Below are 13,955 nucleotides of genomic sequence, written 5' to 3' on the forward strand. Positions count from 1 at the left end.
TGGAGATGGTGGGCACAAGTGGGAGAATCTGGACACAAGAGACCAGTGAGGATCTGGCAAAATAGACCAAGAGAAAATGAAGAGATCTGACCTTGAGGAGTGGAAGTAGGAAGAGAAAGATAATGCTCCCTTTCCTGACCCTGAGTTCCGGATTGGCTTTTTGAGTTATTTCCCTTAATGGCCCAGGCACAAGCCAGGCACACATGTAGAAGAGGCAATTTGTTGTGGCAGGACTTGGAAACCCAGGTCCCTCACTCTGCTTCCAAAAGACAGTTCCCTGTGGGCCTAGTGACTTGAAGATGTAGCCTTTCCCTGTTTGTTGAGGTGGGGGACAGGAGGGCTGGCCTGTCATGCAAAACGGGAGGTCTGATGTGTACCAGCCATAAATTCCATGATTCAAAAGGCACGTGAACGCTCAGCGCCTCAATTTCCTCATCTCTAAAAAGGGAGATGATATCCCTCACTTTGTGTAAGTCTCGGGCCTGTTCATTTGTTCATGTATTCACTAAACTATTTATGGAGCACATACCATGTGCCAGATACTGGGCTAGGTGCTGGAGGAGATACCATGATGAACAGTACAGAATCTACCACTGCCCTCAGCTTGCTGGTGGGGTGGGCGGGGGAGGATGAAATCCCACGGTCAGCTAGAAAGCCCTGCATCTGTCTCCTTATTTTTCCATTTGTCTCCCAATAAAGTCATGATCTGGTTTACTTTTGCTTTCTTAATTTCCTTATCTCCATATCCTTAAGCAAATCTCTTCCCCCTCTCCAGGTGATCCCTTACTCACATCCAGCTCAGGGTCTATGATTGGCTTTAACTACGGAGAGGAAGGAATGTGCTTCTGGGAAGAAAATTTTTCAAGGAGAGGAGGCTTCATTATACAGAGGAAATAGGAGCAGAAAAAGCTCATAATTCCTGAACACACTTGACTTTCTTTAGTATCCCTCCTAGTTATCTCCCTCCACCACTCCTTTTATAGTCCACCCCTATTCCCCGCCTTCAGTAGCTGCGGTCTCTTTAAGTGCGCTCCTCCCCGTAAGCTAGGCTGGGGGGCGGAGAGCGCGTTTCTTCCCGGGGTTGAATGTTAAGTTGTTTGTCCGTTTCGGGCTGCCGTCCTGCAGATCCGCCATATTGTCTGCTGAAGCTACTGCTGAAGCTGCCGCTGCTGCCGCCGCCAAGTAGGAGCGAGCGGAGCCGCGATGGGTGAGTAAGGACACCAGGCAATTGGGGACTCGAGCTGAGACACTCCTGGGGCGTGGGGCCTAGCGGGAGCCTGTCTCCGGTCTGCGGAAAATGTCTGAGGCCTCTCCAAATAGGTGTGAGGGGAGAAGCCAGGCCGGGAGAGCAGCTCAGGCCAGTTTGGGGCCGGGCTAGGGCCCCTGCGGGAGCAGTCTTTGGGGGCTGATTCCGGGAGCACCTTGCCACGCCTGGAGCCCCCACGTGGTGGCCTTGGGCCGGAGCCCTCGCGTTCCCAGGGGCTGGAAAGGGGCCGACCCTCCGGCCTGCGCCGAGACCGCGGCTGGGGGGACGGGCGCCCGGCGGCAGGCCCGGGCGGCGCTCGGGGAGCCGTTTCCAGGCGTGTGTTTGACCGACGCGCATCTTGACTAGATTCGGGGCTCCTCTGAACTCGAGGGAAATCCTGCCTACGTCGCGAGTAGAGTCCTCTGGTGAGGGAACGCCAGGCGAGCTAGCTCCAGGCCCGTAACGAGGGGCAGCCATGCCGAAAGCAGCCTGGGCCGCTGAAGGCCGGCAGAACTTCCCGAGCCGCGGGCGGAAATGGGGTGGTTCGGTTGGACTCAGTGACAGCCTGGTAGTAGAAAATCACAGACCGAGACCTCGGGGCCATGTGTGGTAGATCGGGACTTCAGGTTTGTGGGTCTGGCACTGGTTAGGAGAAAAGGAGCGACCTGTTGCTCTCTCTGAAGGGACTCTGGCGGGCAAGGCCTGTGCTCAGGGATAATACGATGGCGAAGTCTTTGGACTAATAGAACCATCAGTGAAGAGATACTTCCTCTTAAGCGTTAAAATCGATTCATTTTGCTAAACTCTTCCTACGCGCGGGTATTGTTCTGACTGCTTTACATGTTACGTTTTACTTAATATGCACAAGCTAGTGAGCCAGTTACTACTGTTACCCCTGTTTTACAGGTAAGGAAACTGGGGCTTAGAGAGAGGTAAAGTAACTTACCCAAGGTCATACAGTTAGTGGCTATACCCCGGTGATCCAGACCCCTAGGTTATAGCTGCAGTTCTTTATGGCTTGGCCCCCTAGTGGTTGGGCTGGAAAAGGGGGAAGAAAGCTTTTAACCCTAGGCAAAGTTGTAAAGGTGTTTTTGTGTGCTGGTGTGCCCACTTTGAAATCTTTAGTCTGAAGAAACTGAAAAACTACAAAGTAGATTGCTAACTCCAGCAGTTGTGTGTGGAAGGGAGTGCTAAATGAGGTTCTGGGATTTAGTTTTGTAAGATCCCAGATCCTGAAGAAACAAATTACTCCCTTGAGCAAGGCAATGACTTTTTTTTTTATTTTTGCAAGGCAGTGACTTTAGAATCAGATCTGGGATTATAATCCTGCCTGCCACTTTCTAGCTCTCATCAGTTAAATATCAGATATTAAGAGAAGTCACTTAAATATCAAATGCAACAGTGTGCATAGGAAGCATGTAGCACAGTTCACAGTAAATGTTATTTCTCTTCCCTTCTGATCCTTCCTTTCCTCATCTCTAGAAGGAGGGGAGAGAGTGTTACCAAGATGTTTGAAGACTAAATAAGATAACAAGTGTTTAGAAAACAGCCTAGTAAGGGCTCTGCAGGCATCAGAACAGATTCTTTTCTACCTGCAGTAGCATTCCTTTCCCTTAAGCACTCTGGTTTTCAGAATCCAGTGTCAAGCCTGATAGGTTTGTCTAACTGCAGCTTTATGAAGTGAAACATTTGGGGGACTTTTATGTTATAGATTTCTGTCGGCCTTCAATTTTAGAAACACTTCCTTCAAAGGGAAGGAGCTAGTGTTTAGTTTATTAAGCGCAGTGAAATAAGTTTACAGATTGGGAAACTACCTTAGAGAAGATAACACAGCTAGTAAGCAGCAAAGCCAGACATGAGATTCTTACTCATTTTGCTGTACATAAACCTCTTAGAAGAGTTAAGGTGTGAACTAAAATTAGTCCTTTTCTGGTAGACTTTGAAATGAAAGTTATTTTTTTCTTTTTTCTTTTTTTTAATGTTTATTTTTGAGAGAGAGACAGAATACGAGTGGGGCGGAGGCAGAGAGAGGGAGACACAGAATCCGAAGCAGGCTCCAGGTTTTGAGCTGTCAGCACAGAACCCAACGCAAGGTTCGAACTCCCAAACCATGAGATCATGACCTGAGCCGAAGTCGGACGCTCAACCATCTGAGCCACCCAGGCGCCCCTGAAATGAAAGTTTTTATGTGGAGCAACAAAGCCTGACCAAGGTCCTGAAGGGGCTTTTTAGTATAGAGTCAGGTGGCCTCCTTTTTTCTTTCCAACTCCATTTCAGATACCTCTCTCCTATCCCACTTGGTCTTTGCGCATGTCCAGCTATTGGTGTGTGTGTTTTTGGCTGGTCTTTATACACATGATGTGAGTGAAACTAGTGTAAGGATACATTTAATCCTAACATGGGATCCAAGGTGGTTTGGGTTATCCCCATTTATAAGTGAGTAAACTGAGGCTCTGAGAAGATTAGGTGACTTGTCCAAGGCTGGTGGTCTAGGCCCTTTGTGTGCTTGGAACACTAACACAGCCTGCACCACACCTCCATGAATCTAGAACCTGCTGTGTTTCACTGCCTGTCAGACGTGCTCCACTCAGGCCCTGGCCTGTATCCTATACTGTTTGTCCTGTGCCAAACTTTATTAGCTTTAACAGACTTTTGTAGTGACTTTCATTGCCATTAGGAGCCCTGTGGGGGTGATGCTTGCAGCTCTGGAAGTTACTTATTCTGACCCTCCCTAGCAGAGACCACAGTCTTTTAAGACTAAGTCTTGGCAGACACTTGTTTTATCAACCATTCCTGCCATTTTGCTAACCAGGAATCTGGCAGCCCCTCCCCAGCCCCAGGGATAGGTCTTGATTAATATAAACTATAAACCAATCATTGTAATTCTGTCTCCCTAGGCAGTGATTGATTTAGGCTTGGGTATGTGATACAACTCTGGCTAATTAGATAGGAAGGGAAGCCTGAGGGATTTCTGGAAAAGCTTTCTTTATTTAAAAGAGATTTGTTAGTGGGGTGCCTGGGTGGCTCAGTCCGTTAAACGTCTGACTTTAGCTCAGATCATGACTTCATGGTTCTTGAGTTCAAGCACTGCATGGGGCCCTGTGCTGATAGCTCAGAGCCTGGAGCCTGCTTCGGATTCTGTGTCTCCCTCACTCTCTCTGCCCCTCCTATGATTGCACACACGCTCTCTTTCGCTCTCAAAAATAAACATTAAACATTTTTATTTTTTTTAATGTTTTAATGTTTTTATGTTTTTATTTTCTTTCCTTTTTAAAAATTTTAATGTTTGTTTATTTTTGAGAGAGGAAGAGAGACAAAGCATGAGTGGGGGAAGGGGCAGAGAGAGAGGGAGACACAGAACCCAAAGCAGGCTCCAGGCTCTGGGCTGAGAGCATAGAGCCCAATGCAGGGCTCGAACTCACAAACTGTGAGATCATGACCTGAGCCGAAGTTGGATGCTTAACCAACTGAGCCACCCAGGCACCCCTTTATTTCTTTTAATGTTTATTTATTTTTAAGAGATAGAGTGAGACAGAGCGTGAGCAGGGGAGTGGCAGAGAGAGAGGAAGACACAGAATCCAATGCAGGGTCCAGGTTGTGAGCTGTCAGCCCAGGGCCCAACACAGGGCTCAAACTCACGAACCACAAGATCATGACCTGAGGTGAAGTCTGACACAACTGACTGAACTATCCAGGCACCCCTGTTTTTATTTTATTTTTGAGAGAGAGAAAGAGTGTGAGTGGGGAAGGGGCAGAGAGAGTAGGAGACACAGAATCTGAAGCAGGCTCTAAGCTCTGAGCTGTCAGCACAGAGCCCAGCACAGGGCTTGAACTCACGGACGGTGAGATCATGACCTGAGCTGAAGTCAGATGCTTAACTGACTGAGCCACCCAGGCGCCCACCCCAAATTTTTAAAAATAAAATAAAAGAGATTTGCCAGGGGGCTCATGGGTGGCTCAGTCCATTGAGCATCTGACTCTTCGTTTTGGCCCAGGTCATGATCCCAGGGTCCTGGGATTGAGCTCTACAAGGGGCTCCACGCTGAGAGTGGAGACTGCTTTGGATTCTCTCTCTCCCTCTGCCCCTCTCCTCAACTCACATGCTCTCGTTCTCTCTCAAAAAATGAAAAAAAAAAAAATTTGCCAGGTTTTATTTTATTTTTTGCCAGCATATATTTTAACTCAAGTATCACCAAAATGTGAGAGCCTCAAAAAAAAAAAAAAAAAAAGAGAGAGATGGAAAAGCTATAATAATAGCCAGCACTTAAATAGAACTTGCTATGTGCTAGGCACTAAGTACTATAATATTAACTCCTTTCCGTCTCAGATTATCATGTTCTAGTTGATGAAACAAGCACAGAGAAGTTCAGTAACTTGTGCAAGGTCAGAGCTAATAAATAGAACCACTTAAGTTGTATGGTTCTAACCAACATATGGCAATTAAGGGCTATGTTCTGCCTCTAAAAAGGAAAGAGCCCTTTTCTGACTCTGAAATTGCCATTAGTAATGCTGGGGTGATGAGGCAGAATTTATAAATAAGAGCAGGCAGCTTGAAGAGTGAGAATAGAGAAGATGGGAAGAATCTGATGTTTTTAAGCTACTGAATTAGGCAACTTTGGAACTGTCTTATCTCTTGGTTTAACTAGGATACTGAAGGCCAATTCTTGTTTGTTTTTGGCTGCAAGTAACAAAACCTTTCTGATAACACTTCCAGGTCAGGAAGTAACTTAGCTCATACTTCTTTTAGATTCTCTCCAACCTTGTGCACCCACCCCACCATTTGTAACAGCTACTTGCAGAGATGGCACTGAACCATCAGTCACCACCTGAGTGTCCCACAAGCATCAAGCTCACTCCCCTTTCCTGACCTGCTTTTCCTGCATTTTTGTTAATGGTAATGGTAGGACCACTGGCCCAGACCCTAGGGCATCTATCCATCTTTGGTTCCTCACTCTTTTCTTCCATTTCCATATTGGCAGTTGAAGACTATGTGATTGTGTTACTGAGGTCTCCTCTAAATTGCTTTGTGTAGGTTTTTCTCACAGCATAGACCCACAAAAATATTCTGTGCTCTTTAACCTTACTGAGTCTCAGGCTCATCAAAGTGAAAATATGGATAACAGTATTTATTAAAATTAATGAAGATTTGTGAAATATTAGATGTAAGCAAATAGTGTAAATTGTAAAGATATTAATTTAGAAGCCCTCCAGAACTTTTCCGTAGCCTCCTGTACCACTGCTGTAATTCTTCTGCAGCAGCGTCGCTAAAACACCCATTTGGTCTGGTCACTCTACTCCTTAGCTTAGGAACCTTCATGGACTTGCTATTATCTACGGGATAAAATCATAACCCATACGATATGGTATTCAAGGCCTTCCTATTGATTTTACTAATCTTACTCTATTTAAAGATGTATCCACATATCCTGCATTCCAGTTAGACTACCTCCTTTGTGATTTAGCATTACTGGCAGAGAAGGTAACACAAGTAATTCTTTCCCCACCAATCTTTTCCTATGGAAATCTTGCCTGATTTTCAAGGACTAGTTTATTTTCATTTTATTTTCATTTTCATTTTATTTTATTTTTAAATGTTTATTTATTTTATTTATTTTTGAGAGAGGGAGAGGGAACGAATCCCAAGGAGGCTCTGTGCTGTCAGCAGAGAGCCCAGCATGTGGCTTGAACCCACAAAATCGAGATCATGACCTGAATTGAAATCAAGAGTCACACGTTCAACTGACTGAGCCACCCAGGCACCTTCAAGGTCTAATATAAATGCTACCTCCTAGGGGCACTTGGGTGGCTCAGTTGGTTAAGTGTCTGACATGACATGGGTTCAGGTCATAATCTCAAGTCCATGATGAGTTCAAGCCCTGCCCCCGGCTCTGTGCTGACAGCTCAGAGCCTAGATCCTGCTTTGGATTCTGTGTCTCCCTCTCTCTGCCCCTCCCCAGCTCCTGCTCTGTCTGTCTGTCTGCCTGCCTCCCTCTCTCCCTCCCTCCCTCTCTCTCTCTCTCTCTCTCTCTCTCACAAAAATAAATAAACATTATAAATAAATAAATTAATTAATTAATTAAATGCTACTTCATGAACTCTCAAATGCTTTTTGCCTTCCAAACTGGAAGTGAATTTCTGATTTCTGTAGCACTTTTTTCTCGCCTTTCATGTAGCCCATTTCATATTCTTTTCCTGTGTTACAGTTAATCTGTAATATAATTCGTTCTTCAACCAGTAACTTAATTTCCAGTCTTAGAGTTCTCGTGTCTAAAATGGGGATAATAATATCTATGTCATAGGATTGTTAGGGGGATTAAATAAGCTAATGAATGTAAACCATTTTAGCATGGTGTTTATTAGCACATAGTACTCAGTAATTTCTTTTAGTCAGTGAATAAATAAAGGACTTACTATATTTCAGGCCCTATGCTAAATATAGATTAATCAGTTTGTCTTTGAGGGGAAGGCAGTAACATGAAAACTTGTCAGAAACATACTTTTAGGGGCCAGGCAGTTATTCAACAGTTATTCATCAATTTCAGCAGATGTTTATTTATTTATTTATTTATTTAAAAAAAATTTCTTTTTTTTCAACGTTTATTTATTTTTGGGACAGAGAGAGACAGAGCATGAACGGGGGAGGGGCAGAGAGAGAGGGAGACACAGAATCGGAAACAGGCTCCAGGCTCTGAGCCATCAGCCCAGAGCCCGACAGGGGGCTCGAACTCACGGACCGTGAGATCGTGACCAGGCTGAAGTCGGACGCTTAACCGACTGCGCCACTCAGGCGCCCCTCAGCAGATGTTTATTGAATACCTAGTATGTGCCAGGGACTGTTCTGCTCCAGTCCCTGGAAATATAGTGGTAAACAAAAGAGACAAAAATCTATCTTGTGAAATGTCAGAATTTAAATTCTAATGGGTAATCAGCTACATGGAGACTAGCATGCGAGGACTATGGAGCTCCATGCAGTCTGTGCAGCTCTAGCCAATTGTTGCCCTGGAGGACTGTAGGTCTAGTATTGCTGTATTGCATAATTTCCCATTCCTTTCATCATCTCTCTCCTCTTGAAGTTAGAAATCCAGATTTTCATGATATTTCTGGATTAAACATTGATAAATGCTACAAGTTAATTCTTAAAATCTAGAAAGCTTAAGCTAACCAAACATAGGATATTTGAGGCCAAATATAGCCCAAGAACACCCGGTTTTACTTGTAAAATATTAGAAAATAATATTCCATGTATTTTATAAAATATTTCTTAGTTTATGTATTTTACCAAATTCTATGTGTTTTAAAAAAAGTTTTATTATTGTTTCTTTGGGTTTTTTTTTTTTTTTAAGTTTATTTTGAGAGAGAGAGAGAGAGCATGCTTGCTGATGCAGAGAGAGAAGGAGGAGAGAAAATCCCAAGCAGGCTCTGCATCGGCATCACGCTGCCTGATCACAGGGCTCAAACTCATGAACCATGAGGCCATGACCCGAGCCGAAATCAAGAGTAGGATGCTCAACTGACTGAGCCACCCAGGTGCCCCTAAAAAAAAACCAACAAAAAACATTTTAAAAGGATGAAGACACATTTTTAAAGTCTTACTGATTGTGATTGCATTACATATTCAGTAGGGACTCTTTTTAAGCACAATATACATTTGGAGTAAGATGCACAAGAGATTGTAAGTCCATATTTTAACTAGTCTTCTAGATAATTTTAAAATTTTGGCTGGCTTAGATCTGACTAGCTGGCCATAATATTTTGTTTTGTTTTATTGTGATGTGGCAGGTGGAATTCTGATACTTGGGAGATCTTTCTTCCAGGGACGTCAGCTCTGCTGTTTTTTGTTCCTCTTGTGATAACATTATTAACATTATCTTCCATTAAGTTTCTTGATGGTACTCCATACCATTTATCCATTTTGCAAATATTTAGTTAAAACTAGATAGTTTGCAAATCCACTTAACTAGGCTCACAAACTACAGTATGAGGCACTATCTTAAATGTGAATGAACTAGTATCCTCACCTTTTTGGTATAACTTTTAGTCTTCCTTCAGGAAAATTTGGCCATCTGACCGACAGATAAACATTGCCACATTGCCAGTATTAATAGGCTTATATGTGTATGTACACCCATGATAAAGGTAAACCTTACTAATACATGTATTAGCATATATACATGTATGTATTTCTTCCTATCTCCTACTTAAACTTGCATCCCATACTTTGGAGAGCAGTATAAAATGGTAAATATTTGGATGAGACAGTCCAGAATGCTATGGGCACATATAGTAAGGGGGTCCAGCCCAGCCCAGGGGAATCAGCGAAGGCCTTTAAGCTCAGTGAGATCTGACCTATCGATGAGAATTGTCAGTGGGAGGGAGAGAATGATTATTTCAGAAACAAAAGATTGATAGACTAAATGGATTGGAAGCATGGGGGGAATGATATTTGGACTTTATCTTGATGATAGTGAAATGCCATTGAAGGGTTTTAATCTGTGATATCAAATTTACTTATTTCTATAACTTGGACAGCTCTAGGAGGATGAATCAGACTGCAGTAAGATTCCAACTAGGAGGTTCTTTAAAAATTTTTTTAAAGTTTATTTTTGAGAGAGAGCAGAAGAGGGGCAGAGAGAGAGGGATACACAGAATCCGAAGCAGGCTCCAGGCTCCGAGCTGTCAGCACAGAGCTCGACGTGGGGCTCGAGCTCACGAACTGTGAGATCATGACCTGAGCCGAAGTCAGAGGCTTAACTGACCAAGCCACCCAGGTGCCCCTAGGAGGTTCTTTAAAAGTTGGTTCTTGGGGCGCCTGGGTGGTTCTGTCAGTTAAGCATCCGACTCTTGATTTTTGCCTCAGGTCATGATCTCACTGTTCATGGGTTCAAGCCCCACTTCAGGCTATGCGCTGGCAGTGCAGAGCCTGCTTGGGATACTCTCTCCCTCACTCTCTGCCCCTCCCCCACTCACTCTCTGTGAAAGGAAATAAATAAACTTAAAAAAAAAAAAATGTAGTTGGTTCTTAAGTAGTGCAATAGTCCTAGCAAGAGAAGATGATGATGATTGAGGTGGTAATGGTAGGGAATAAGAGAGTTAGGAATTTGAATTAGCAGGACTTGGTTATCACCTGGAGGCTGATGGGGCCTGTGGGGGAATTAAAAATTGCAGGACTCCCTGGCCTCTTGCCTTAAACAGCAGAGTGGATAGTGATGCTGTTAACTGAGATGAGTTTAAATTTCAGTATTTTGAGGTATCTCTGTGATCTCCAGAGGAGGATGTCTCAAAAGTGATTGGATATACAATTCTGGAGCTCAAGAGGGGTCTGGGGATGGAGTTAGGTGTTTGATCATCTATTTATCTGTATATGGTAACTAAAACCATGGAATCGCTGATGTAATCATGGGAGGTGTACTGAAAAGAGAACATCAAGGTGCATCAGCCTTCACATGCAAGAAGAAGAGGATCAGCAGCCAGAATTGGAAGAAGAAATCAGTGATTAATGTTTCAAAAACCAAGGAAAAAGTATTTCAAGAAGGAAATGGTTGTCAGGGTTGAGTGCTGCTAAGAGCACCAGCAAAATAAGTACTTAAAAAGGTTGGTTGAATTTAGCATCATGCACCTGACAGTTGCTTTTACAAAATGAGTTTTGATGGTATGCAAGCAAATTGGAGCAGGCTAATGCAAGAGGAGAGGCAAACTGTTTCAGGAAGTTTGAAGTATATCGAGAAAGAAGAGGTTAATGAGGCTCTTAATAAAGTCTACCCAAGAAATCACGAAGACTGGAATTAGGGCAATTGGCAGTAGGAATGGAGAAAAAGAATCCAAGAAATAATTAAAGAAATGAAACTGGCCATTCTTAGTGATTGGACGTGGGGATAAGGGAAAAGGGGTTATCAAGAGTAACTCCCAAGTTTCTGGTTTGAAAAGCTGGGAAGATGTTGGTACAGACCCCTAATCCCTGTATGTGTTTTTCTTAGCCTTTTTTTTTTCATTATCACCCTCCAAAGGAACCCTTTTAGACTTTTTCCTCCCCTGATGCATCCCTCCAATGAAATTTCTATCTTTTTACATACAGTAAATATATCTGTGCTTTCTCTATGCATGAAGAGTAAGCATACAGTTGGCTTTTATTCAAAGTAAGGTTAAAATTTGGGGTTAAAAGGGGCTCGTGGGTGACTCAATCGGTTAAACGTCCGACTTTGGCTCAGGTCATGATCTCGCAGTTCATGAGTTCGAGCTCTGCGTCGGGCTCTGTGCTGACAGCTCAGAGCCTGGAGCCTGCTTCAGATTCTGTGTCTCCCTCTCTCTCTGCTGCTCCCCCCACTCACACTTTGTCTCTCTCTCAAAAATAAATAAACATTTAAAAAAAAAATTGGGGGTTAAAAGTTAAAAAGCTGTTTGCGTTTAAGTTTTATAGCTGGTATTTGTTGAGTAACTTTTAATATACTTTATTTACCTATACAAATTGTAAAGTATCAAATTACACATGCAAATTAACATTTATGAATACCTAACAAATGTAATCAAAAATTTTTTTAATGTTTATTTTTGAGAGAGAGAGAGAGAGTGCGTGGGTGCGCATGAGACAGCGTGAGCAGGGGAGGGGCAGAGAGCGAGGGAGACACAGAATCTGAACCAAGCTCCAGGCTCTGAGCTGTCAGTACAGAGCCCCATGCAGGGCTTGAACTCACAAACAGCAAGATCATGACCTGAGCCAAAGTCAGATGCTTAACTTAACCAACTGAGCCATCCAGGTGCCCCCAATATAATCAAATTTAAAGATCATTAAAGCTTCTTGTTTTCCAATAATAGAAAAAAATCACGGGGCACCTGGGTGACTCAGTCGGTTAAGCGTCCGATTTCGGCTCAGGTCATGATCTTGCAGTTTGTGGGTGTAAGCCCCGTGTCAGGCTCTCTGCTGACAGCTCAGAACCTGGAACCTGCTTCAGATTCTGTGTCTCCCTCTGTCTCTGCCCCTCCCCTGTTAGCACTCTGTATCTCTCTGTCTCTCAAAAGTGAATAAAAACATTAAAAAAAAAAATCACTTTCTTAAAATTATTTTTTGTCAAACTTTATTGTTATTATTACCTAATTTATTTTAGAGAGAGAGCACGAGCAGAGGGAGGGACAGAGGGAGAGAGAGAAAATCTTAAGCAGGCTCCATGCTCAGCACAGAGACTGAGGAGGGTCTCGATCCCACCACCCTGCGATCATGACCTGAGCCAAAACCATGAGTTAGATGCTCGACTGACTGAGCCACCCAGGCTCCCTATTTTTGGTGAACTTTTAAACTGCTTGATAGGAAAAACTTACAGCTTAACTAGCTTTTCGACACTCCTTTAGCTATCGTTGACATTTCTCTTTTCAATACTTGGCATGATGAATCATGACAAATTTTAGTCTGTGGAATTAAATAACAAAATATAAACTTTAATTACCAAAACCTTTGTCACACACAAAAGCACTGAGTATCAAACATATTAAATAACATCCACAGGCATGACAGTCATGCATAAGCCACCTCTCGTATGACTTCAGGACCCAGTGGTTAGTCCAGAGAAAGTGCCCCCGTCATAGCCATCTGTTCACCATAGATTTGTAGTACAGATCTTGCATACTTATTGTCTGCCTTTCATGAAATTAGTGTCAATACTGTTCATGTAATACTCAAGAAAATCCAATGAGGGAAATTAAATACTAAGAAATAAGACTTTATTGATAATGTTGCACTTTGGAGCACCACATACCATTGTAATATCTAGGTCCTTCCCACTCCCCATGAACCAGTTTCACCCTTCTGGGTGCAGTATTTACCCCATTGAGAATGCATGTCTTGAAGAAACCATTTAAGCCAGATATTTCAGAATTCTAATTATTTAGATTTTAAAAGGCATTATAGTGCATATAAGTTGGATAGCACATCCAGCAGGGTGTGGGATAGAGTTCTATATATATAGTCAATTATTGTTAATATTTTGTAGCAAACCATTAAGTGAGATAAAGAAGGGCTGTCATCTCGTGTTTTGTTCAAGTTTTAGTAAATGTGTTTTGAAGCTATACTTACTACACTTGATCTTAGCCAAAAGGCCGAGAAGCGATGAAGCTATATTTACTAAAAACCTTATTTTCAGAGCTCTGTTGAATTCAGAATTTGAAATAAGGGATTGTGGGTTGTGAATTAAGAGAAATGTATAAGGAGCAGATTTATGGGAAAAGTGATAACTTAAATTCTTTTTAATATATTTATTTTGAGAGAGCGTGCATATGTGCCAGTGGGCGAGGGGCAGAGAGAGAGGGAGAGAGAATGGCAAGCAGGCTCCACACTATCAGCACAGAGCCCAGTGTGGGGCTCAAACCCATGAACTGCAAGATCATGACCTGAGCTGAAATCAAGAGTTGGATGCTCAACTGACTGAGCCACCCAGGCACCCCTAAATTTAAAAAAAAAAAAAATTTTTTTTTTTCAACGTTTATTTATTTTTGGGACAGAGAGAGACAGAGCATGAACGGGGGAGGGGCAGAGAGAGAGGGAGACACAGAATCGGAAACAGGCTCCAGGCTCTGAGCCATCAGCCCAGAGCCTGACGCGGGGCTCGAACTCACGGAGTGCGAGATCGTGACCTGGCTGAAGTCGGACGCTTAACCGACTGCGCCACCCAGGCGCCCCCCCTAAATTTTTTTTTAAAACATGCTTTTTAAAAAGATGCTTATG

General features: G+C 43.1%; 1 protein-coding gene and 1 pseudogene across 1 annotated transcript in view; one reads left to right on the forward strand and one right to left on the reverse strand.

Moving 5' to 3' along the window:
* The first annotated feature begins 1,070 nt into the window (after window positions 1–1,070).
* KPNA6 (karyopherin subunit alpha 6) overlaps window positions 1,071–13,955 on the forward strand; it is a 64,916-nt gene continuing 52,031 nt past the window's right edge. The window contains exon 1 of the mRNA XM_045476501.1: window positions 1,071–1,207. Coding sequence (XP_045332457.1) covers window positions 1,204–1,207 — 4 coding nt within the window. The 5' untranslated portion in view covers window positions 1,071–1,203. The remainder of the gene's footprint in view (window positions 1,208–13,955) is intronic.
* On the reverse strand, window positions 13,195–13,342 carry LOC123600068 (annotated as a pseudogene).

Source organism: Leopardus geoffroyi, chromosome C1 (genome assembly GCF_018350155.1).
Source record: "Leopardus geoffroyi isolate Oge1 chromosome C1, O.geoffroyi_Oge1_pat1.0, whole genome shotgun sequence".
NCBI classification, from domain to species: Eukaryota; Metazoa; Chordata; class Mammalia; order Carnivora; family Felidae; genus Leopardus; species Leopardus geoffroyi.